This window comes from Oncorhynchus mykiss, chromosome 14 (genome assembly GCF_057628025.1).
Source record: "Oncorhynchus mykiss isolate SJ-2025 chromosome 14, ASM5762802v1, whole genome shotgun sequence".
Classification (NCBI taxonomy): Eukaryota; Metazoa; Chordata; class Actinopteri; order Salmoniformes; family Salmonidae; genus Oncorhynchus; species Oncorhynchus mykiss.
Window position 1 is genome coordinate 27,700,030 of NC_143035.1, and position 27,183 is coordinate 27,727,212.

At 43.5% G+C, this 27,183-nt stretch overlaps 1 protein-coding gene and 1 long non-coding RNA gene across 3 annotated transcripts in view; one reads left to right on the forward strand and one right to left on the reverse strand.

Moving 5' to 3' along the window:
- LOC110489039 (monocarboxylate transporter 8) overlaps window positions 1-16,499 on the forward strand; it is a 29,554-nt gene extending 13,055 nt beyond the window's left edge. The window contains exons 2-8 of one of the 2 annotated variants that reach the window (XM_021561589.3): window positions 5,967-6,111; window positions 8,075-8,312; window positions 8,453-8,707; window positions 11,839-11,982; window positions 12,468-12,696; window positions 14,822-15,088; window positions 15,264-16,499. In XM_021561589.3, coding sequence (XP_021417264.3) covers window positions 5,967-6,111; window positions 8,075-8,312; window positions 8,453-8,707; window positions 11,839-11,982; window positions 12,468-12,696; window positions 14,822-15,072 — 1,262 coding nt within the window. In that variant the 3' untranslated portion in view covers window positions 15,073-15,088; window positions 15,264-16,499. The remainder of the gene's footprint in view (window positions 1-5,966; window positions 6,112-8,074; window positions 8,313-8,452; window positions 8,708-11,838; window positions 11,983-12,467; window positions 12,697-14,821; window positions 15,089-15,263) is intronic. The other variant, XM_036943235.2, reaches the window with a different exon arrangement.
- Window positions 16,500-20,229: 3,730 nt separating this feature from the next.
- Window positions 20,230-24,021, reverse strand: LOC149978338 (uncharacterized). Its single transcript, XR_016486360.1, has 2 exons — window positions 20,944-24,021; window positions 20,230-20,819 (listed from the first exon to the last, which is right to left on the reverse strand). It is a non-coding gene; the product is annotated as an uncharacterized LOC149978338 (long non-coding RNA).
- Window positions 24,022-27,183: the final 3,162 nt, after the last annotated feature.

Consider the following 27,183-nt stretch of genomic DNA (forward strand, 5'->3'; position numbering starts at 1 on the left):
AAAAAATCCTTACATAAAGCAAACCAGACGGCACCATTTTCTTGTTTGTTTATTTATTTACTGATAGCCGAGGGCACACTCCAACACTCCGATATCATTTACGAATGAAGCATGTTATTTTCTTAAGGAATGTAGTGAAGTAAAATTTGTACAAAATATAAATAGTAAAGTAAACTACAGATACACAAAAAACTACTTAAGTAATATTTTAAAGTCATTTTACACAAGTACTTTACACCACTGGTGATTTTTAATAGGACAATTGATGGCCACAACACTTTAATATAATAGTAGTTGTTTAAAGGAGAATTTAAAAAAACTGGTGCACTTCATTCTATTTATCTTTATTGCATCAATTCAGGCAATTTATCACGATATGGCTCAGCTCTAGTTGGTATACAGTACAGGCTACATAAGGTGGGATACAACATGTTTCTATTCAGGTCAGGTTAACCATACTGGCAAAGTTAGAGTTTTATATATTTTTACAGGGACAGTACACATTAATCAACGTTTCAGTAAAAGTGCTGGTTTTAGCCAGCCAGCTAATTTTCAACCGCAGTCCCTGGGCAGGTTATTAAAAACAATTACAATACAGACAATCAATGAGCAATGAGCATACGCAGAGCAACATAGGACAAGCAAGACGTAGCATACAGACGGAGCAACATAGGACAAGCAAGACGTAGCATACAGACGGAGCAACATAGGACAAGCAAGACGTAGCATACAGACGGAGCAACATAGGACAAGCAAGACGTAGCATACAGACGGAGCAACATAGGACAAGCAAGACGTAGCATACAGACGGAGCAACATAGGACAAGCAAGACGTAGCATACAGACGGAGCAACATAGGACAAGCAAGACGTAGCATACAGACGGAGCAACATAGGACAAGCAAGACGTAGCATACAGACGGAGCAACATAGGACAAGCAAGACGTAGCATACAGACGGAGCAACATGGCACAAAAAGCAACAAGAAAAAATCCATAAAAGCGACAGTGTTTCCACACCTCACAAGCTACAGACAACATGGAAAGCGGCAATACACAGCTAGGGATTATGTTCACAAATCTGATTGACCTTTAGCCATGTCTTCATGTTTTTTGTGAAAGTGTGATAGGTGGTGCAGTTATGTGTGTCTGATGGCAGTGTATTCCAGACATGGGAAACTCTCACAGAGAAAACAGATTTACTAAAGGTGCTTTTCCTTAAGGGAACTATACAGTCACCTCTCATGGCAGACCTTGTGGATCTGCTGCCATATGTTTGGGTTTTCTGTTTAACAAAAATACTGAGTGGAGGGGGAGCCAGGCCATTTAGGATCTTGAATACAAGACATGCGTCGGTATATTGCACAAGACTTTCCCAACTCAGGAGCTCATGCTTTCTGAGGATGTAACAGTGATGATGGCTATTGGGCTTCCTATCAAGCACTTTGAGAGCCTGTTTGTAGACAGACTGAATAGGTCTTAATGTTGTACAGCAAGCTTGGGCCCAACTAGTCAAGCAGTATGTTAAGTGGGGGAGTATCATAGATTTGAAGTACTGTTTTGCTACCTCTGTAGTCAAACAATTTCGTATAAATCAGAAATTAGCTAGGTTGAATTTGGTTATTTGAATGACCTTTTTCACATGCTTTTTAAAAGAGAGGTTGGAATCATGTATGATGCCAAGGTACTTAAAATCAGATACCACCTGGAGCTTCTCCCCTGACATATAGACATCTGGCTCAGTAGCATCAGTTGTCCTCTTTGTGAAGAACATGCAGACAGTTTTTTTCACATTGAGATGCAAACATGAGTCACTGAGCCACTTTGTAACCTGGACCATTACAGTAGTGAGTTATTGTGCAGCTTGTTGTTTGACCTTTCCATGCACATATATCACTGTATCATCTGCATACATTTGAACTTCAGACCCAGTACAGACAGAAGGCAGATCATGAATGTACAGGCTGAACAGGAGGGGCACCCAGTATTGACCCTTGGGGCACGCCCACATCATAGCTAAGAGTGGGCGACAGCTCACTGTTCACTCTGACACACTGAGTTCTGCCTTCAAGGTATGATTTCATCCATCTCAAGGCATCGGGGGAAAAGTTGAACTTGGACAATTTTGTGATGAGAATCTCATGGTTAACAGTATCAAAAGCCTTCCTTAGGTCCAGAAACACTGCCCCAACAACGCCCCCTTTGTCCATCTTGGACTTCACATTTTCCAGAAGACAGCAGTTGGCTGTTTCTGTGGAGTGTTTCGCTCTGAAGCCAAACTGCATGGAGTGTAATGTGAAGGGGCTGTTGCTGAGTTGCTCTGCTACACACTTTTCAACAACCTTCGACACCACAGGTAGTATACTAATGGGCCTGTAGTTATTCACGTCAGCAGGGTCACCCGATTTAAAGATGGCCGTTATTATGTCGGACTTCCATACCCTTGGAAACACCCCCAGACCAATAAGATGTGTTGGTAGTACAGCATGTTATTTTATTATTATCCCAGATCAGTGGTTATTAAACAGGTTACATAAGGTGGGTACAGCATGGTATTTTATTATTATCCCAGATCAGTGGTTATTAAACAGGTTACATAAGGTGGGTACAGCATGGTATTTTATTATTATCCCAGATCAGTGGTTATTAAACAGGTTACATAAGGTGGGTACAGCATGTTATTTTATATTATCCCAGATCAGTGGTTATTAAACAGGTTACATAAGGTGGGTACAGCATGTTTCTACATGCAGAGTCAAGTCATATTGAGAAGCCTACTGCATGTTTTATACAGGTCAACTAAGGATTCTGCATGTTTCTATGCAGTGCAGGTTAACCCTACTCTGCACAAATGTACAGCAGGATATTATTATAGATCAATTGTTATTCTATAGGTTGTATAATGAGGGTACAGCATGATATTATTATAGATCAATGATTATTCTATAGGTTGTATAATGAGGGTACAGCATGATATTATTATAGATCAATGGTTATTCTATAGGTTGTATAATGAGGGTACAGCATTTTTCTACATGCAGATGAGCCCTATTGAGAAGCCTACTGCATGTTTTATACATGATATCAGTTACAGCATGTGTATAAATAGGTGAACCTTACTGCTGTGGTTATGAGCACCATTTAGAAATGAACAGGTTAGATCGTGCCAACGTGTTCTTCTGCAGGACACGTGGGCTTCTGGAGGTTGTCAACGGGTTCCTTGTGAAAGTTTGAGGTTGTACACAGGTTGTAAATATGTCGCGGACAGGGCATAGACGGGTAACAGACATGTTGTACTTTAGATAGGTTGTCCAGACATCACAGACCTTCAGAAAGTATTCAGACCCCTTGACCTTTCCCACATTTTGTTATGTTACAGCCTTATTCTAAAATAGATTAGATGTGTCTTCCCCTCATCAATCTACACACAATACCCCATAATGACAAAGCAAAAAACATTTTTTATTAATTTTTGAAAATGAATTAAAAAAAACTGTATTCAGACCCTTTACTGAGTACTTTGTTGAAGAACCTTGGCAGGGATTACAGCATTGAGACTTCTTGGGTATGACGCTACAAGCTGGGGAGTTTCTCCCATTCTTCTCTGCAGATCCTCTCAAGCTCTGTCAGGTTGGATGGGGATCGTTGCTGCACAGCTATTTTCAGGTCTCTCCAGAGATGTTCGATCAGATTCTGGCTCAGCCACTCAAGGACATTCAGAGACTTGTCCCGAAGCCTTCTCCTGCGTTGTCTTGGCTGTGTGCTTAGGGTTGTTGTCCTATTGGAAGCTGAACCTTCACCCCAGTCTGAGGTCCTGAGCACTCTGGAGCAGGTTTCATCAAGGATCTCTCTGTACTTTGCTTTGTTAATCTTTCGCTTGATCCCGACTAGTCTCCCAGTCCCTGCTGCTGAAAAACATCTCCACAGCATGATGCTACCACCACCATTAATTTTTTTATTTCACCTTTATTTAGCCAGGAAGGCCAGCTGAGAACAAGTTCTCCTTTACAACTGCGACCTGGCCAAGATAAAGCAAAGCAGTGCGACAAAAAACAACAACACAGTGTTACACATGGGATAAACAAAAGTACAGTCAATAACACAATAGAAAAATCTATATACAGTGTGTGCAAATGGAGTAAGGAGGTAAGGCAATAAATAGGCCATAGTAGCAAAGTATTTACAATTTAGCAAATTAACACTGGAGTGATAGATGTGCAGATGATGTGCAAGTAGAAATACTGGTGTGCAAAAAAGTAAATAAAAATAATATGGGGATGAGGTAGGTAGATGGGCTATTTACAGATGGGCTGTGTACAGCTGCAGCGATCGGTAAGCTGCTCAGATAGCTGATGCTTAAAGTTACCGAGGCAGATGTAAGTCTCCAACTTCAGCGATTTTTGCAATTCGTCCCAGTCATTGGCAGCAAAGAACTTGAAGGAAAGGCGGCCAAAGGAAGTGTTCACTTTGGGGATGACCAGTGAGATATACCTGCTGGAGCACATGCTACGGGTGGATGTTATTATGGTGACCAGTGAGCTTAGATAAGGCGGAGCTTTACCTAGCATAGACTTATAGATGACCTGGAGCCAGTGAGGGCCAGCCGACGAGGGCCAGCCGACGAGAACATACAGGTCGCAGTGGTGGGTAGTATATGTGGCTTTGGTGACAAAACGGATGGCACTGTGATAGACTGCATCCAGTTTGCTGAGTAGAGTGTTGGAGGCTATTTTGTAGATGACATCGCCGAAGTCTAGGATTGGTTGGATAGTCAGTTTTACGAGGGCATGTTTGGCAGCGTGAGTGAAGGAGGCTTTGTTGCGAAATAGGAAGCCGATTCTAGATTTAATTTTGGATTGGAGATGCTTAATATGAGTCTGGAAGGAGAGTTTACAGTCTAACCAGACACCTAGGTATTTATAGTTGTCCACATATCCTAAGTCAGAACCGTCCAGAGTAGTGATGCTAGACGGGTGGTCAGGTGCGGGCAGCGATCGGTTGAAGAGCATGCATTTAGTTTTACTCACATTTAAGAGCAGATGGAGGCCACGGAAGGAGTGTTGTATGGCATTGAATCTCGTTTGGAGGTTAGTTAACAGTGTCCAAAGAAGGGCCAGAAGTATACAAAATGGTGTCGTCTGCGTAGAGGTGGATCAAGGAATAACCCTCAGCAAGAGCGACATCATTGATGTATACAGAGAAAAGAGTCGGACCAAGAATTGAACCCTGTGGCACCCCCATCGAGACTGCCAGAGGTCCGGACAAGAGGCCCTCAGATTTGACACACCGTACTCTGTCTGAGAAGTAGTTGGTGAACCAGGCGAGGCAGTCATTTGAGAAACCAAGGCTGTTGAGTCTGCCGATAAGAATGCGGGGATTGACAGAGTCGAAAGCCTTGGGCAGGTCGATGAAGACGGCTGCACGGTACTGTCTTTTATCGATGGTGGTTATGATATCTTTTAGTACCTTTAGCGTGGCTGAGGTGCACCCGTGACCAGCTCGGAAGCCAGATTGTACAGCGGAGAAGGTACTTTTGGGATTCGAAATGGTCAGTGATCTGTTTATTAACTTGGCTTTGAAGACTTTAGATAGGCAGGGCAGGATGGATATAGGTCTGTAACAGTTTGGGTCTAGGGTGTCACCCCCTTTGAAGAGGGGGATGAACACGGCAGCTTTCCAATCTTTAGAAATAATTGGAAAAAGTCAAGGGGTCTGAATACTTTCCGAATGCACCTTTTGAGCGTGTCAATATTGAAAATTACCATGTATTCATGTGTGGATTATATTAACCATTTTCTCTGTCCCCATCCCCTCTCCACCTGCCCTCATTTTTTTCTTACCTGTCCCATCTCACACAACCTTCAATCTCCCTCCCTCCCTCCTTCCCTCCCTCCCTGCCACCCTACCTCCACCCCTACCTCTTCCCGACCTGTCTCTACCTCCCTCAACCTCTCCTACCTCCCTCCAGCCTGGGTGGGGGCCCTGGCGATGGGCATGATCTTTTTCTGTTCCCCGGTGGTCTCCATGTTCACCGATCACTTTGGCTGCAGGAAGACAGCTGTGGGCGGGGCCACCGTGGCCTTCATCGGACTCCTCAGCACTTCCTTCGCAAAGTAAGAGAACCTTCTGTTCTAGAGCCCTTCTGGAACCCTCCAAACTTTCTAGAATCATTAGAACACTCCACACCTTCTATAACTATTATAACCCATCTCCTCTAGAGCCCTTCTAGAACCCTTCAATCTTTAGAACTCTCATTGAATGTTTTGCCAATCCTTTTGCCTCTCATATCATTTACATGTCCTGCCCTCAGTGACCTGAGAATTACACATTCATGTTAAGGTGTCACAGGCTCTGTTCCATATTGACACTAACTTACTGCTTATAAGAAAGGGATTTATTTGATATATATTCTAGGTGCTATGTTATGCTAGTGTGGGTAGTGTGGAACATCGCACAGTACTGAGAATGCTACCTCTTCACCCATTTATAATTAAAACCAGTTTTGCATTGTTTACTTACAGTTCAAGTCGGAAGTTTACATACACTTAGGTTGGAGTCATTAAAACTTGTTTTTCAACCACTCCACAAATTTCTTGTTAACAAACTATAGTTTTGACAAGTTGGTTAGGACATATACTTTGTGCATGACACAAGTCATTTTTCCAACAATTGTTTACAGACAGATTATTTCACTTATAATTCACTGTATCACAATTCCAGTGGGTCAGAAGTTTACATACACTAAGTTGACTGTGCCTTTAAACAGCTTGGAAAATTCCAGAAAATGATGTCATGGCTTTAGAACTTCTAATAGGCTAATTGACATCATTTGAGTCAATTGGAGGTGTACCTGTGGATGGATTTCAAGGCCTACCTTCAAACGCAGTGCCTCTTTGCTTGACATCATGGGAAAATCAAAAGAAATCAGCCAAGACCTCAGAAAACAAATTGTAGACCTCCACAAGTCTGGTTCATCCTTGGGAGCAATTTCCAAATGCCTGAAGGTACCACGTCCATCTGTACAAACAATAGTGCACAAGTATAAACACCATGGGACCACACAGCCATCATACCGCTCAGGAAGGTGACGAGTTCTGTCTCCTAGAGATAATCATACTTTGGTGCGAAAAGTGCAAATAATTCCCAGAACAACAGCAAAGGACCCTGTGAAGATGCTGGAGGAAACAGGTACAAAAGTATCTATATCCACAGTAAAAAAAAGCCAGACTACGCTTTGCAACTGCACATGGGGACAAAGATCATACTTTTTGGAGAAATGTGGTCTGGTCTGGTCTGATGAAACAAAAATAGAACTGTTTGGCCATAATGACCATTTGTTATGTTTGGTGGATAAAGGGGGATGTTTGCAAGCCGAAGAACACCATCCCAACTGTGAAGCACGGGGGTGGCAACATCATGTTGTGGTGGTGCTTTGCTGCAGGAGGGACTGGTGCATTTCACAAAATAGATGGCATCATGAGGAAGGAAAACTATGTGGATATATTGAAGCAACATTTCAAGATTTGAGTCAGGAAGTTAAAGCTTGGTCAGGTGTTGGGTGGATGGACAATGGGCAATGATGGACATTCTTCCAAAGTTGTGGCAAAATGGCTTAAGGACAACAATGTCAAGGTATTGGAGTGGCCGTCACAAAATTTGTGGGCCAAAAAAGTTTGTGCGAGCAAGGAGGCCTACAAACCTGACTCAGTTACACCAGCTCTGTCAGGAGGAATGGGACAAAATTTACCCAACTTATTGTGGGAAGCTTGTGGAAGGCTACCTAAAACGTTTGACCCAAGTTAAACAATTTAAAGGCAATGCTACCAAATACTAATTGAGTGTATGTAAACTTCTGACCCACTGGGAATGTGATGAAAGAAATTAAAGCTGAAATAAATCATTCTCTCTACTATTTTTCACATTCTCAAAATAAAGTGGTGATCCTAACTGACCTAAGACAGGGATTTTTTACTAGGAATAAATGTCAGGAATTGTGAAAACCTGAGTTCAAATGTATTTGGCTAAGGTGTATGTAAACTTCCGACTTCAACTGTACCTCTACCCCTGCCCGCCCAGGTCCCTCAGCTTGCGGTATTTCACCTATGGGATCCTGTTTGGATGTGGCTCGTCCTTTGCCTTCCAGCCCTCCCTGGTGATCCTGGGCCACTACTTCCGGCGGCGGCTTGGCCTGGCCAACGGCGTGGTGACGGCTGGCAGCAGCCTGTTCTCCATGGGCCTCCCAGTGCTGCTCACCAAGGTGGCAGAGCCACTGGGCCTCAGAAGAACCTTCCAGATCCTCAGCCTCTTCATGCTGGTACTGTTGTGATGTGATCATCCATGACACTGCCTTTTTGTTTACATCTTACAGATTTTTTTGAATGATGTGACTCGTTGAAGTAAAGGTTAAATTCGACTTTGAACAAGTGTTCATTTTCAATCTCATCAACAAAACAGGTCCAGGCCCTGCTGGCCCTGACCTTCAGACCCCTGCTGCCCCAGAGAGCTCCAATGGGACCACCAGGACCAGGGGGCCCTGTCGGGTCAACGCCTCAGCAAGCAGCCACTGCCCGGGGCAGCCGCTGGAGCAGGGCGCTGATCCAGGTCAGGAAGGCCTTTAACCTGAAGGTGTTCCACATCGTCACCTACCGGGTGTGGGCGTTCGGGGTTGCTACGGCTGTGCTGGGTTACTTTGTGCCCTACATCCACTTGGTAAGGGCTCAGGGGCCATCAATATAATTTCTTGAAGATTTTACCATGTTCTTTACCATGTTCACATCTCATTGTGTTGTATTTAGGGCACCGTTTTCAGAGACGCCTGTGCTGTGAGTGACATTATAATGATAGAATTATAGTAGCTAGTGACATTGTTGCATGGTGATGTGAGGAGTATCAAGGAGACACCTTGTCACAGCAGTATGTTTATGAAAACTCCTGGAGGGATGAGGAAGGAGGACAGAAGGAAAAAAGGAGGGAGGGAAGGAGTAGAAAAAAGGGAGAGAGATGGGGGGGGGAGGGAGGGAGAGAAGAGAAGGGGGCGGTAGATGTCTTGTGTGACGTTCCGCTACATCTTAGATGTTTAGGCAGCCTCCCCACTGCCTGTCCTGTTTTCTCAGGCCCCAGAGCCAGTCCCAGATGTAAACAAAGCCACCGGCTTTTGTTGTGTGAGCGCCCATGCTGCTAAACTGACTCAGGAAGCTCTTTGCTGTAGGTCAGCCCTAAACATGGGTATCCTATGGCCCTTGATGTTATTCTGGTGCCATGTAGTGCAGTATCAAAGCAGAGGAAACATTTCACATGAACTTGATAGGGGAGAGAAGCTTCTGGTCAGGAAAGGACTTCAGAGGGTTTTGTGTTTTGGATCAGATTCAGGTGTTGGGTGGAGAGGAGAGGAGAGAAGGGAAATTATTCACCTATAGCTCCGCCCCTTCCTGCTTCACTGTTTACGGGTCTTCTGAGAGGAGGACGTGGATGAAAACATTTGTTATTCCAAAGAATGGTTATGGAAGTTTGGAATGTTATAAGGAGAACAAATTCCAGTTTCTAACACGACTCGGGATGAGACCCAAATGCAGACACAGGAGGCAGACCGTTTGAATCTCAGATGTTTATTACAAAACAGGGGGCAGACAAACGGAAGGTCCAGGGCAGGCAGAGGTCATTAATCCAAGGCAGCATCAATCGGGGACAGAACGGCAGGCAGGCTCAGGGTCAGGGCAGGCAGAATGGTCAGAAACGGGAGGACTAGAAAACAGACACTAGAGATACGGGAAAGCACGCTGGTAAGATTTGACAAGACCAGATGAACTGGCAACAGACCAACAGAAAAAGGTATAAGTACACAGGATAATGGGGGTAAATGGGAGACATCTGGTGGGGGGTGGAGACGAGCACACTACGGATCAAACAGTTAAGGGTGTAACAGTTTCTCCATTGAAATCCCTTCACCAAGATTGAAATCAATGTCCTCGATGTAAGGATATTTCAACATGGGAATAACACACATGAAAGAATCCATGATCACATGCAAGAAATGACTACGCCTTTGAGGCGTAATTCAGTGTTTTTTTTTTTTTGCTGTTTTGTTTGGCTGCTTCCAACCCCTCAGTGTTTGCATGTTTCCAGGGGGCTTGGTTTGAAAGCAACAAGACACCTTTCCGTCATCTTGAATTTAAGCCTACTAGAAAGTGTGTGCCCTCTGGCCTGGAGGGAAGCAAAAGTAATTAATCTACCTCAGAATAGTAAAGCCCCTTTAACTGGCTCAAATAGCCAACCAATCAGTTACCAACCCTTAGTAAACTTTTGTTGAAAAAAATGTGTTTAACCAGATACATTACTTTTTATCAGTAAACAAATTTCTAACAGACTTTCAGCACGCTTATTGGGAAGGACATTCAACAAGCACAGCACTTACACAAATGACTGATTGGCTGAGATAAATTGATGGTAAAAAGATTGTGGGGGCTGTTTTGTTAGACTTCAGTGTGGGTTTTGACATCATCGATCATAGTCTATTGCTATAAAAACATATGTGTTATGGCTTTACACACCCTTCTATATTGTGGATAAAGAGTTACTTGTCTAACAGAACACAGATGGTGTTCTTTAATGGAAGCCTCTCCAACAAAATCCAGGTAGAATCAGGAATTCCCCAAGGTAGCTGTCTAGGCCCCTTACTTTTTTCAATCTTTACTAATGACATGCCACTGGCTTTGAGTAAAGCCAGTGTGTCTATGTATGCGGATGACTCAACACTATATACTCAGCTACCACAGTGACTGAAATGACAGCAACACTTAACAAAGAGCTGCAGTTAGTTTCAGAATGGGTGGCAAGGAATAAGTTAGTCCTAAATATTTAAAAATCTTAAAGTATTGTATTTGGGACAAATCATTCACTAAACCTTAAACCTCAGCTTAATCTTGTAATGAATAATGTGGAAATTGAGCAAGTTGAGGAGATTTAATTACCTGTAACCCTGGATTGTAAACTGTCATGATCAGAACATATTGATACAACAGTAGCTAAGATCGGGAGAGGTCTGTCGATAATAAAGTGCTGCTCTACCTTAACAGCACTATCGATAGGCCCTAGTTTTGTCACACCTGGACTACTGTTCAGTCGTGCCAGGTGCCACAAAGAGGGACTTAGGGAAAGTGCAATTAACTCAGAACAGGGCAGCACGGCTGGCCCTTGAATGTTCATATAGATCTAACATTAATAATATGTATGTCAATCTCTCCTGGCTCAAAGTGGAGGAGAGATTGACTTCATCACTACTTGTATTTATGGGAGATATTGACATGTTGAATGCACTGAGCTGTCTGTCTAAACTACTGGCACACAGCTCAGACACCCATGCATACCCCACAAGACAGGCCACCGGAGATCTCTTCACAGTCCCCAAGTCCAGAACAGACTATGGGAGGGGCACAGTACAACATAGATCCATGACTACATGAAACTCTATTCCACATCAAGTAACTGATGCAGGAAGTAGAATCAGATTTTAAAAAACAGCTAAAAATACACCTTATGGAACAGTGGGGACTGTGAAGCAACACAGACACATGCATACACACACACGATAACATACGCACTATACACACATGTACACATGTATGTTCTCTTATAGATATGTGCTAATAGAGTAGAGGCCTGAGGGCACACATTTAATATGTTGTGAAATCTGTTATGAATGTGTTGTAATGTTTTTTAAATGGTATAAACTGCCTTCATTCTGCTGGACCGTAGGAAGAGTAGCTGCTGCCTTGGCATCAGATAATGGGGATCCATAATAAATACATGGACATGAAAGTATTCCGCTTGTTCTTTTCCACCAGATGAACTTTGTGAAAGAGCAGTTCAAGGAGACCCAGAAAGAGTGGATCTTGTTGGTGTGTATAGGAGCCTCATCTGGCGTGGGGCGCCTCCTCTTCGGGAAAGTAGGAGACCTCATTCCCGGAGCCAAGAAGATCTGGATGCAGGTGAGGTAACCCTCTTCAGTATCTCATTGTCAGCTTAATTTGAACAAATTCTGATTTTAAATATGGGTTAGCACATCAGCCACATCCCCTTAGTTTTTTCCATGAATGGTGATGGCTACTAAAAACTTCAAATCTATTACTATTTCTGGTCAAATCCGTTGGTCAAATACTTGTTGCGCTTCATTTAGTTTACCCGGTAAAATGGAACTAATAGAATTGGTTGAACGTTTTTGATATGGATTTGACCCGTTGGTTGCCATATTGCCATCTTGGTTGGTTACTTTGCAGTTTCTGTATGAAGTGGAATAGTGTATAAGGGACAAGGTATTAGTCAGGAGAGATGTATTGGACAACATTAACCTAAGACTCCTAAGACTCTCTGACACGTTACACAATGACGGTGAGTTACTTTGGATAAAATTGTCTTCTAAATGGCATTCATTATTATGTGTTTATTATATTGTCTCTGCTCTTCTCTCCCCCAGTCGGTGTCGTTCATGGTGCTGGGGCTGATGTCCATGATGATCCCCCAGTGCACTGTGTTCGAGGGGCTGATTGTGGTGTGTGTGTTCCTGGGGCTGTGTGACGGCTGCTTCATCACCATCATGGCTCCCATAGCCTTCGAGCTAGTGGGCCCCATGCAGGCCTCCCAGGCTATAGGATACCTACTGGGACTCATGGCCCTGCCCATGACTGCAGGACCACCCATCGCTGGTGAGTACTATCGGTTTCTTGGGTTACTAAACACTGACATCAAAGATTGTAAATGGCAGGTGATAAAGAGATGGTTAACTGCTATCTGACAGGCAATCGCTACTGAGCATCACCTCAACACTTTGGAGTGGAAGCCAAGGTGATAAAGAGATGGTTAACTGCTATCTGACAGGCAATCGCTACTGAGCATCACCTCAACACTTTGGAGTGGAAGCCAAGGTGATAAAGAGATGGTTAACTGCTATCTGACAGGCAATCGCTACTGAGCATCACCTCAACACTTTGGAGTGGAAGCCAAGGTGATAAAGAGATGGTTGCTTTCTCTTCAACAGGAACCTATTCCTTCCAGTCGAGAAAAGTCAATTCTGTAGCCAGCATAGTGTTTCCATATAAGTCCTTTGAGGATACCCACATTCCATAGGGATTTCTAAACAGGGTAGGATTAGGATCATGTATTTTGTGTTTATCATGCCGTTGAGCTGACATGTCTCAGCCATATACATACGTATATTCACTGTGTTTATGTACATCATTGGTCTTGGCTCTGAATGTAGCTGGTCTACAGAGTAAATAGAATGAGGGTGCATCCCAAATGGAACCCTATTCCCTATTCAGTGCACTCTTTTTCACAAGGGCCCATAGAGCTCTGGTCAAAAGTAGTGCACTATGTAGGGAATAGGGTGAAATTTGAGATGCACACTGAGTAAAGTGGCAGAGTTCCAGTTCCAGGGCTGGTGATTTGTTACAGAGGGAATAAGATACAGTTGGAGTAGTAGTCTCGGATAGCGGATAGTTTAGCGATGGGTTGTTGACACTATGGCTGCATTTTCTGGGACTCTGCCACTCTCCACTGCCCCCCTTCAGGCTCCACCGCCACTCCCCACATTCCTGTTCAGACCACCAGGGTGCTGTTCAGAGTGATGCAATGATTCTGATAGAAATGTATTACGTAGAACAAATATCATCAGTCATGTTGAATAGGAGTCATTTCATACATTATATTTCTATGTGCAACATTGAGAATAGTTTCCTCTGGCTGAATACACTCCAGAGGTCACAGTGAGGAGGAGGAATCCTGCCCCATCAGCCTACAGCAGGAGCACCCAGACTGGACATAAGTCTGTCTGCTCGCCTCCCTACAGACCTGGGTTCGAATAGTATTCGATAAAAAAATAAAAAATACTTTTGAGCTTTGCTTGAGTCTGCCCTGAGTGACAGATGTGCGGAGTTTGCATGCTGCACTTTAGTGAACTATTCCTTTGGTTAAATCACGCCAAGCAAGCTCAATCAAGCACGGATAAAGTATTTGAAAGATTTTTTATAATATTTGAACCCAGGTCTGTCTCCCGGCTCGTCCTCCTTCTCAGAGCCTCAGTGTTCTGTATTGACATTACGTCCTGTGAGGCCTGGCTGAATCTCTCTCTCTGCTTAGTGCCAGATGTTGGATGAGTTATCTATCTCGTTTCCAGCTCTTGTTTATGGCAGGGCCACTTAGCTAGCTCCTTACTGAGTATTTTGGCCAGTGTTGCCCATCACCCTGGACACACATTAGATACACTTTACTGAGGGTTTTCTTTTACAAAATGTTCCCCAATCTAGTGGTACTGGTTTCTATGGTTACCCTATAATAATAAAGCGTCTGACTGGAACTTCTTAGTCCACATTCACTCTTCACAGATACAGAGCAACATTTAGGACTGCACTGTATTGTTTCTTGGAAGAACAGGCAAACCACTAAACCGACTTGAACAACCTCTCACACTTATTAGAGATGCTGATGATGCCATCTGACAGCCCTCGAGACTAATAAACCATGACTTATCTTCTTAGAGATGTTTATGACCGCTAATTATTAGTTCTGAGCTAGTTCCTGGAAGAAGAAAAGACAAACAGGTAAAACAACTTGAATCACCAAGATAGTGGGTGAATCTCATGGTACATTGGAGCTAAAGATCTAAAGCGCCTCCCTCAGATCTTCTCCACCAATGAATTTTGAGAAAGATGTATTGAGAGTGGACACAAGGAATCAAGGAAATACAATTGATTCGCTCCGTGATTCTCTCTTGAATAACGAGTAGTGGTTCCATACACTACATCTGAAACCTCTCCCTCCCTTGTCCCCCAGGACTCCTGCATGACTACTGTGGTGATTACAATGTGGCCTTCTACCTGGCAGGGGGCCCTCCCATCGTGGGGGGCATGGTGCTGTTCTTTGTGCCCCTGATACACCGACGGCAGCAGAGAGCCCTTGAGGGCCAGGGTGGGGGGCCGGAGGACCCCAGCACAGATCACATGCTGCCCCCGGCAGGAGGCCCCAAGGGCTGCTCTAACGGAGAAATGCTGCCTGGATACACCGACGTGGAGACACACATTTGAGTAGCACTACACTAAGGTATGAGAAGGGAGGTGTGTGTGTGTGTGTGTGTGTGTGTGTGTGTGTGTGTGTGTGTGTGTACATAGGCATGCATAAACACACACACACACACAAACACACACACACATACACACAAAGATCCTAGATTGAAATTATGGTCATCTTCTAATGTTGTCCTTCTTCCTTCTCTCAGGAATTCTATTCACCAGCACCTGAGATCTGACCGTCCCTGCACCTCCTCCCTTCCCCCGGTCCCTGACCCCTGGCCCCTAACCACGGACTACCTGCTGATGTACCTCTCAACCTCTGGCACAGTTTCTATAGGAACCCTCCTCCTGTCTATAGGAAGCCCCCTCCTCTCTGAATGCCATTAGTTCCTTATAGGGATCCCTGTGGTCTAAGGAAGAAGGTTTTTTGCCCTCTGAAGCAAAGGAGGAACACATCGCTGACCAACCTTGAACGAAGAGACAATTGGCATTATCATAGGATCTGGGCGTCACACAATCCAAAACAGTGTTCTCTTTCCCTGTGGCTTTAAGCTCATCTAAAATGGGAATGCACACAATAGGTGTGTACCATTCAGAGCCGGGCACCAGGAAGAAATCATTTTTTAAATCCTATAGCGTCTGGAGTCAGAGTATGTCAATTATTTAATATGCTTCAGTAGGTTTTTAAATGACAGATTATTCAGAAAGATAAATAGTAGTAGAGTAATTGAATGGAGTACTTTGTTCTACTCTGTCTAGACCACAAGCATCTCACACTTTATTTCATATGTTCCTTCTGTCTCTAGGTGTTTCATTAGATAGGTCTAGGGCATAATATAGGACATAGGAAAGATTTCAGTTATTATGACGACTTATTGCAGTTACATTTCACAAGTCTCAGTTTATTTTGTTTATGATAGACCAAGGAAGAACACATATCTGTTTCAGTTGTGTATTATACGATAGGTCTCCATGGTGATTCCCCCTTGGAAAAGCCACTAAAACAGTCACCTCAACCACATACGTACTTATGCAGTTTTTCCATATGTAACCGTGCCACGATGGAGCTACAGATGGAGAGCGCCAGAACAGACAGAACAGATCATTTACCGGCTTCACACTTTGTAGTCTTAAATCTATTTTTTTAACAGTTATATTTCTAAGACTTTAAGTCAATCAAATTTGAATTGAAACTAAATACACCTCTCTGAGATGTTTTGCCAAATTTGTATTTACTCTGCAGATTTGTTTTTATTGTTTAAAGTTTCTACTGTTTTTCATTCGTTTTTACTGTCTGTTTCTTACAATGGCATTGTGATCTTGTTATTCAGATGGGGGTGAATCCTGACTTCCACTTTGAGACTCCCATTGACGTCAATGTATGACTATGTGAAAATTCTACTTAAGTGAAAGTTTTACTTAATAAATTAAAGTTAGGATTCTCCCCATTGTCAGTCAAGAATTGAGCCATAGATCTCGAAAAATAACCTTTAGTCTGCCAGATTTTTTGGGAACAATCAAAACCTTTTGCTTAATTTTGAATTGAAAGGCCATCGTTTTTGCTGTGTGTGTGTGTTAGTTAGGGCATTGGGCCACAGACCACAGAATGATTGCATACTTGCATATTGGCTATATCCTTTTTTCAGCCACATCAAACATCTTTGTTTTTTTTTTATTTAAAAAAATATATTTTTTGACCCCTTTTTCATGGTATCCAATTGTTATAGTAGTCACTATCTTGTCTCATTGCTACAACTCCCGTACGGGCTCGGGAGAGACGAAGGTTGAATGTCATGCGTCCTCCGATACACAACCCAACCAGCCACACTGCTTCATTAACACAGCGCGCATCCAACCCAATGTGTCGGAGGCTACACCGTGCACCTGGCAACCTTGGTTAGCGCGCACTGCGCCCGGCCTGCCACAGGAGTGCGATGAGACAAGGACATCCCTACCGACAAAGCCCTCCCTAACCCGGGCGACGCTAGGCCAATTGTGCGTCCCGGTCGCGGCCGGTTACGACAGAGCCTGGGCGCGAACCCAGGGACTCTGATGGCACAGCTGGCGCTGCAGTACAGCGCCCTTAACCACTGCGCCACCCGGGAGGCCCTCAAACATCTTTGTTGATGAGTTTGCTGCTTCCTATCTTCAGATGACAGCATACTGTTTGTTGGGTTCATACGTCGTCACGGTAATAACCAGATACTGCCTCATGGAGATTCTCACTCTAGTAGAGAAATTCATTAAATTGCAGTTGATGTTATGTTTTTTAAATGTTAAACGGACCACTTACCTCCTTGAGATTACATTTTCCGCATGACAGAATGGTTGAATAGGCGTGTCCCAAATGGCACCCTTTCCCCTATATAGTGCTCTATGGTCACTGGTCAAAAGTACTGCACTATTAAGGGAGTAGAATGCCATTTGGGACACAGTCTAGGCCTAATGGAGGACAGAGAGGGAAACCGAGAGAGGACAAAGACGTCAATACCTCAGTAATCTAGTTAAATATGTTGGCATTCTTCAAATCATGACATCATACTTCCAAGTGAAATGAAAAGGTTGCTATTTTATTTTACTACAGCTGTTAGCTTCAGCGCCACGGAGCTGAACATACTGCCAAAAACCCTGTTCTCAAACTACAATGCTTCACTCCACCTGTGTGTGTGTGTGTGTGTCTGTCTGTGCGTTCACTGTGTGTGTGTCTATGTGTGTGTGCCTTCCCTCTCCCACATTTGGCTGTGATCCATACTTTTTAAACTCTTAATTTTTCCTTCCTGCTGCTCTAAATGACATTCCCTCTGACAGTTCAGTCCCTGCCATATAATATAGATATGATCATTATGGTCCTTGCCTCCTTTAAGGCTGCAGACTGAGTGGACTACTCTGACTGTTACCTCATTAAGTTCCTCCATCTCTTCTCTCTTCTGTTGATCTCACCTCCATCCTGCTCCTATATCTCCTACAGCTGTTCTGAGAGCCCGCTAGCTCACCATGCATTATCATCCTTAGGCTATAGATGGAAAGAGGAAACCTTGTTTGATCAAGCAAGCTGTAATACAAAATGTACTTTTTGATAATTCATTTTGATCGTTCTCCTATAGTTGGTCAGAGAGCTTGCTGGCTCTAGCCTGGTTAAACCAGATTCAACCATTGTGAGTGCAGCATTCAGTCTGGTCTACCAGGCTCCTGTCTCACCAAGCATCCTTATACTGTAGAGATGCAGAGTAAACTGTTCTGTTTGCTCGTTGTAAGCAAACACTACAAGATGTACTTTTGATCATTCTCTTGTTTAGTTTGGCACGTGTCATTGTTCTGTTTGTGTTTTGATGAGATGGGGTATTGAGATATTTGATTTTTAACTACTGAGATAGAAACACATTTGGACAGGAGTGGTTAATGACTGACAGTGAAACATGTAGCCTTCATGGTGTTGTTTGCTTAACCAATGTTTGGCTATTCAAAGTCCTGTTGTCTCTGCAGCCTTGGTGGCCCAGCGGGGACAGTGTTTTCTGAGTGGGCACTAGTGCAGATTGTACCAGTTCAAGGAACGGTCACAGATAGGGTCACATAGGCTTACATGTACACTATGAGAGTAGAATCTCATTATAAATCTACACATTTACACAGCTTCAATAACTACGTTTTTTAATTTATGTTTCCTAATATTGTTGATATTCTAATTGTATCTCACCCTATCGCAGCCATAGCATTCTGAACCCGAGTGATCTTTTGGGAGTTTTCTTCCATTTTCCTTTGTCAAGATGTCATTTTTTTGTCCAATCCAGCCCAGTGTGTGTTAGACAGGGCTGTCAGATAAGGTCAGATGCAGTCCTCTTTTTATTACATCATTGGGCTGGTGTACACCATGTGTCTGTCCCAAATGGAGCCCTATTCCCTATATAGCAGACTACATTTGACCAGAGCCCTATAGACCTTGGTATTTTTTTTATACACACTATATAGGGAATAGGGTGCCATTTTGGACGTATCCCTTGTCTTTATACTTCTGACCCCACTTATCTACCCAACCTACAGTCTCTTCTTCTATAGCTTTTGCTGTATCACCCATAGACTGTACACCACCCTGACTGTATCGCTCGTAGACTGGTCATCACCCTGACTGTATCACGTGTAGACTGCACATCACCCTGACTGTATCACCCATAGACTGTACATCACCCTGATTGTATCACCTGTAGACTGCACATCACCCTGACTGTATCACCCATAGACTGTACATCACCCTGATTGTATCACCTGTAGACTGTACATCACTCTGACTGTATCACCCTTAGAATGAGCATCACCCTAGCTGCATCACCTGTACAGTTGAAGTCGGAAGTTTACATACACCTTGGCCAAATACATTTAAACTCCGTTTTTCACAATTCCTGACATTTAATCCTAGTAAAAATTCCCTGTCTTAGGTCAGTTAGGATCACCATTTATTTTGAGAATGTGAAATGTCAGAATAATAGTAGCGAGAATTATTTATTTCAGCTTTAATTTCTTTCATCACATTCCCAGTGGGACAGAAGTTTACATGCACTCAATTAGTATTTGGTAGCATTGCCTTTAAATTGTTTCACTTGGGTCAAACTTTTTGGGTAGCCTTCCACAAGGCCCATTCCTCCTGACAGAGCTGGTGTAACTGAGTCAGGTTTGTAGGCCTCCTTGCTCACACATGCTTTTTCAGTTCTGCCCACACATTTTCTATGGGATTGAGGTCAGGCCTTTGTGATGGCCACTCAAATACCTTGACTTTGTTGTCCTTAAGACATTTTGCCACAACTTGGGAAGTATGCTTGGGGTCATTGTCCATTTGGAAAACCCATTTGCGACCAAGCTTTAACTTCCCGACTGATGTCTTGAGATGTTGCTTCAATATATCCACATAGTTTTCCTGCCTCATGATGCCATATATTTTGTGAAGTACACCAGTCCCTCCTGCAGCAAAGCACCCCCACAACATGATGCTGCCACCCCCGTGCTTCACAGTTGGGATGGTGTTCTTCGGCTTGCAAGCGTCCCCCTTTTTTCTCCAAACATAACGATGGTCATTATGGCCAAACAGTTCTATTTTTGTTTTATCAGACCAGAGGACATTTCTCCAAAAAGTATGATCTTTGTCCCCATGTGTAGTTGCAAACCGTAGTCTGGCTTTTTTATGGCGGTTTTGGAGCAGTGGCTTCTTCCTTGCTGAGCGGCCTTTCAGGTTATGTCGATATAGGACTTGTTTTACTGTGGATATAGATACTTTTGTACCTGTTTCCTCAAGCATCTTCACAAGGTTGTTCTGGGATTGATCTTTTCACACCAAAGTACGTTAATCTCTAACCGACTTGCCAAAACAATAGTTTGTTAGTAAGAAATGTATGGAGTGGTTGAAAAACAAGTTTTAATGACTCCAACCTAAGTGTATGTAAACTTCCAACTTCAACTGTACATCACTCTGGCTGTATCACCCGTAGACTGCATCACCCGTAGACTGTACATCACCCTGGCTGTATCACCCGTAGACTGTACATCACCCTGGCTGTATCACCCATAGACTACATCCCCATGACTGTATCACCTGTAGACTACATCACCCTGACTGTATCACCTGTAGACTACATCACCCTGACTGTATCACCTGTAGACTGTACATCACCCTGACTGTATCACCTGTAGACTACATCACCCTGACTGTATCACCTGTAGGCTGTACATCCCCCTGACTGTATCACCCGTAGACTACATCCCCCTGACTGTATCACCTGTAGACTACATCACCCTGACTGCATCCCCTGTAGACTGGACATCCCTCTGACTGTATCACCCGTAGACTACATCAGCCTGACTGTATCACCTGTAGACTGTACATCACTCTGACTGTATCACCTGTAGACTGTACATCACCCTGACTGTATCACCTGTAGACTGTACATCACTCTGACTGTATCACCTGTAGACTGTACATCACCCTGACTGTATCACCTGTAGACTGTACATCACTCTGACTGTATCACCTGTAGACTACATCACCCTGACTGTATCACCCGTAGACTACATCACTCTGACTGTATCACCTGTAGACTGTACATCACTCTGACTGTATCACCTGTAGACTACATCACCCTGACTGTATCACCTGTAGACTGTACATCACTCTGACTGTATCACCTGTAGACTGTACATCACCCTGACTGTATCACCTGTAGACTGTACATCACCCTGACTGTATCACCTGTAGACTGTACATAACTCTGACTGTATCACCTGTAGACTACATCACCCTGACTGTATCACCTGTAGACTGTACATCACTCTGACTGTATCACCTGTAGACTGTACATCACTCTGACTGTATCACTTGTAGACTGTACATCACTCTGACTGTATCACCTGTAGACTACATCACCCTGACTGTATCACCTGTAGACTACATCACCCTGACTGTATCTACATCACCCTGACTGTATCACCTGTAGACTGTACATCACTCTGACTGTATCACCTGTAGACTGTACATCACTCTGACTGTATCACCTGTAGACTGTACATCACTCTGACTGTATCACCTGTAGACTGTACATCACTCTGACTGTATCACCTGTAGACTACATCACCCTGACTGTATCACCCGTAGACTACATCACTCTGACTGTATCACCTGTAGACTGTACATCACTCTGACTGTATCACCTGTAGACTACATCACCCTGACTGTATCACCGGGTAACTACATCACTCTGACTGTATCACCTGTAGACTACATCACCCTGACTGTATCACCTGTAGACTGTACATCACCCTGACTGTATCACCTGTAGGCTGTAGGCTGTACATCACCCTGACTGTATCACCCGTAGACTACATCACCCTGACTGTATCACCTGTAGACTGTACATCACCCTGACTGTATCACCTGTAGGCTACATCACCCTGACTGTATCACCTGTAGGCTACATCACCCTGACTGTATCACCTGTAGACTGTACATCACCCTGACTGTATCACCTGTAGACTGTACATCTCCCTGACTGTATCACCTGTAGACTACATCACCCTGACTGTATCACCTGTAGACTGTACATCACTCTGACTGTATCACCTGTAGACTGTACATCACTCTGACTGTATCACCTGTAGACTGTACATCACCCTGACTGTATCACCTGTAGACTGTACATCACCCTGACTGTATCACCTGTAGACTGTACATCACCCTGACTGTATCACCTGTAGACTACATCACCCTGACTGTATCACCTGTAGACTGTACATCACCCTGACTGTATCACCTGTAGACTGTACATCACCCTGACTGTATCACCTGTAGACTACATCACCCTGACTGTATCACCTGTAGACTGTACATCACTCTGACTGTATCACCTGTAGACTGTACATCACTCTGACTGTATCACCTGTAGACTACATCACCCTGACTGTATCACCTGTAGACTGTACATCACCCTGACTGTATCACCTGTAGACTGTACATCACCCTGACTGTATCACCTGTAGACTGTACATCACTCTGACTGTATCACCTGTAGACTGTACATCACTCTGACTGTATCACCTGTAGACTGTACATCACTCTGACTGTATCACCCGTAGACTGTACATCACTCTGACTGTATCACCTGTAGACTGTACATCACCCTGACTGTATCACCTGTAGACTGTACATCACTCTGACTGTATCACCTGTAGACTGTACATCACTCTGACTTTATCACCTGTAGACTGTACATCACTCTGACTGTATCACCTGTAGACTACATCACCCTGACTGTATCACCTGTAGACTACATCACCCTGACTGTATCACCTGTAGACTGTACATCACTCTGACTGTATCACCTGTAGACTGTACATCACTCTGACTGTATCACCCGTAGACTACATCACCCTGACTGTATCACCTGTAGACTGTACATCACTCTGACTGTATCACCTGTAGACTGTACATCACTCTGACTGTATCACCTGTAGACTGTACATCACTCTGACTGTATCACCTGTAGACTACATCACCCTGACTGTATCACCTGTAGACTGTACATCACTCTGACTGTATCACCTGTAGACTGTACATCACTCTGACTGTATCACCTGTAGACTGTACATCACTCTGACTGTATCACCCGTAGACTGTACATCACTCTGACTGTATCACCCGTAGACTGTACATCACTCTGACTGTATCACCCGTAGACTGTACATCACTCTGACTGTATCACCCGTAGACTGTACATCACTCTGACTGTATCACCTGTAGACTGTACATCACTCTGACTGTATCACCTGTAGACTACATCACCCTGACTGTATCACCTGTAGACTGTACATCACCCTGACTGTATCACCTGTAGACTGTACATCACTCTGACTGTATCACCTGTAGACTGTACATCACTCTGACTGTATCACCTGTAGACTGTACATCACTCTGACTGTATCACCTGTAGACTGTACATCACTCTGACTGTATCACCTGTAGACTGTACATCACTCTGACTGTATCACCTGTAGACTGTACATCACTCTGACTGTATCACCTGTAGACTACATCACTCTGACTGTATCACCTGTAGACTGTACATCACTCTGACTGTATCACCCGTAGACTGTACATCACCCTGACTTCTGCTCTTGTTTAATCTTTTAACTAATCTCTCCCTCTGTTATCTTTTGCACATGTTTCTGCCTAAATTTCCATCACAACTCTCACCTCAGATTCTCTACCAACTGTCAGCAATCTGTTCCTGAACCTCAACTTTCAGATATATATTTTTAGTTGTATTTTTTCAAGAAATGTTATAACAATAGGAATCACAAGGTTTGAAATTAAGACTTATGCTGCTAGATAAACGTAATTTTTTTTGTTGAAGTTATTTTGGATCTGTAGTAAAACACAATTTGTTATTGTTTTGTATTAAACCAACAATAAATGTTTAATATGATGAGAACTGCATGAGTTTTCTTTGGCCAGCTGAGTAAAGCCATCCACTGCATTATACTGTATGCCTCTGGATATAACATACTGCCTGTTACACGTGTGTATGTGTGTGGGACTCATTGCGAAATTCACTGAGGCTGAGCATCATGGTGTATTTTAGCCACCCCCTGACTAATTGCCGTGTTGGCATAAAGTATGTGATATTGCGTTCGCTCTGACTAATTGCCGTGTCGGCATAAAGGATGTGATATTGCGTTCGCTCTGACTAACTGCCGTGTCGGCATAAAGGATGTGATATTGCGTTCGCTCTGACTAATTGCCGTGTCGGCATAAAGGATGTGATATTGCGTTCGCTTTGACTAACTGCCGTGTCGGCATAAAGGATGTGATATTGCGTTTGCTCTGACTAACTGGGAAACAGTGTATATGCCAGCCCTGGGACTAACTGGGAAACAGTGTATATGCCAGCCCTGTGACTATCTGGGAAACAGTGTATATGCCAGCCCTGTGACTAACTGGGAAACAGTGTATATGCCAGCCCTGTGACTATCTGGGAAACAGTGTATATGCCAGCCCTGGGACTAACTGCCATATTCTCATATTCACATGGTTTAGTTAGGTCCGACAGTAGCTATTACCATAAATGTGTTATGTGATGTTGTTTTAGCTTGTTCTCAGTATGACTCGGGAAATGAAATGATTGCCATATATTTCCATATGAACACGGCTCAGTGCAGCCAGGCGTCAAGCTGTTGTGTATGGCCCAAATGGCACCCTATTCCTTTATAGTGCACTACTTTTGGCCAGGACCCATAGGGTGCCCTATATAGGGAGTAGGGTGACATTTGGATTGCAATGTTCTCTCCCTCTGCTCCCCGCTCTCCCATTTGACCCACTTTACTCACTCAGCAGCCAATCGGCCAATCAAACATGAGTTAGCGAGCACGTTCCATTGAATGCCCCAGAAAAGAACCACCAGAATTCTGTTCAGTTCTTAGAACTACCGGCAGCCAGGCATGTTGTACTACCCTGCTGCACCCATCTCTGGTGGCTTACAATCAGGCAAAGCAGGTCTGAGCCTGGCCTGTACTGGGATGGATAGATGGATGAATAGCTTGAGTGAATGGGTTTTAAGTAGAACAGTGGTGGGGAGCAGGGGACTGTGTGAATAGACACCGGGGTTGTTGCCAAAATGCTGCACAAATGTTTTTTTATGACTTTCTGTTGCTTTCTCCTGTGTGTGTGAATGGGGTTATATATATATATATTACACAGAACAAAAATATAAATGCAATAATTTCAATGAATGTACTGAGTTACAGTTCATATAAGGAAATCAGTCAATTGAAATAAATTAATTAGGCCCTAATCTATGGATTTCACATGCCTGGGCAGGGGTGCAGCCATGGGTGGGCCTGGGAGGGCATAGGCCCACCCACTGGGGAGCCAATCAGAATGAGTTTTTCCCCACAAAAGGGCTTTATTACATTCAGAAATACTCCTTTCTGGGTGGCTGGTCTCTGACGATCCCACATGTGAAGAAGCATGATGTGGAGGTCCTGCGCTGGTGGGGTTTTAAAAAGTACAACCGGCCTCACAACTGCAGACCACGTGTAAACGGTCTGCAGTTGTGAGGCCGGTTGTACTTTTTAAAATGACTTTGGAGGTGGTTTATGGTAGATAATTGAACATCAAATTGTCTGGCAACAGCACTGGTGGACATTCCTGCAGTCATCATGCCAATTGCACTCTGCAATTGCACTGGCTCAAAACTTTGTGTTGTTTGACAAAACTGCACATTTTGGTGGCCTTTTATTGTCCACCGCACAAGGTGCACCTGTGTAATGATCATGCTGTTTAATCAGTTTCTTGATATGCCACACCTGTCAGGTGGATGGATTATCTTGGCAAATGAGAAATGCTCACTAACAGGGATGTAAAACAAATTTGTGCACAAAATTTATTTGAAAAAAATTTGCTTTTTGTGAGTAAGGAACATTTCTGGGATCTTTTATTTCAGCTCATAAAACATGGGACCAACAATTTTTACATGTTGCGTTTATATTTTTGTTCAGTATAGATGGCTCTTGTTGGAAGAATAGGTTGGTTGGCCAGTAGGGACCCAGCAGTAGCTAACTGATGCACCAGCACAGCGTCTCCAGATGAGGGAGCCGTCTCCGCTTCAGAACACAGTAGTCCTACTGAACACAAAAACGGCTAAACTTGACACATGTCATGTTCACTATGTAATGGAGCATGGATAAATAACATAAAAACCCACTATGCCTTAGTACAGTATTACCACACACAGATCAACTGAACCATCTCATTGCATAACCATACATTTTTTGCCACATTGTGAAATCTACCTTCAGGGATTTGGCTCATTTTACATACTGTGGAAACTACTACCAGACTACACAGAATAATCAGTTACGTGGAAATCCCATTACTTCCTTTACCATAAAGACCATCTGTAAATACTTAAATTACCAAAAGTAGTAACTTGTGTGTGCGCTTCAGGGTCCTTAGAGTTATTGTTGTGTGGACATGGGGTCTGTGGTTCCAGGAGGAAGAGATGTAAGAGAAATGATAAGAGTGTGGCCATAGTAGTCCCCAGTGGTATGAGTCACACCTACTTATTTCCTTCCTATTCTGAAACTTCTCTCATACCAATCTGACACTAGAGGACCTGGAGCTCCTTTGATGGTGTCACATGATCTATATTGTTGTTACAAACTAACTTACACACCCATAGGAAGGAGGGTTTGCCAAGTAATAACAGTCATCATTACTTACATGACTAAGTAAAGTAATTAAGCCTTGTCTGAACCACAACGGCCCATACGGGCAAGTTAGGGCCTATGTCCTGTTGCTGTAGCATGAGGAAGCTTGATGTACAAGTACACCCCCTGGACAGGACGTTAGTATGATTAAGACCTATTAAGGTTTTATTGGAGCAAAAACCCATTGTTCCCATTGTGATAGGGATTGTGTTCTGTTATTGTTTGGTCAGGGATAAAGTGTGACATGTTGTGCTACTGTCTGTCTGTTATCCCACCAGGCACAGACGTCAGCTCAACGTCTAGTTTTGATTTATATTTGGTTGACTTGTCAAGGAACAATAATTCTATGTGAAATCAACAAAAAATGTCACCATGTCATTGGAT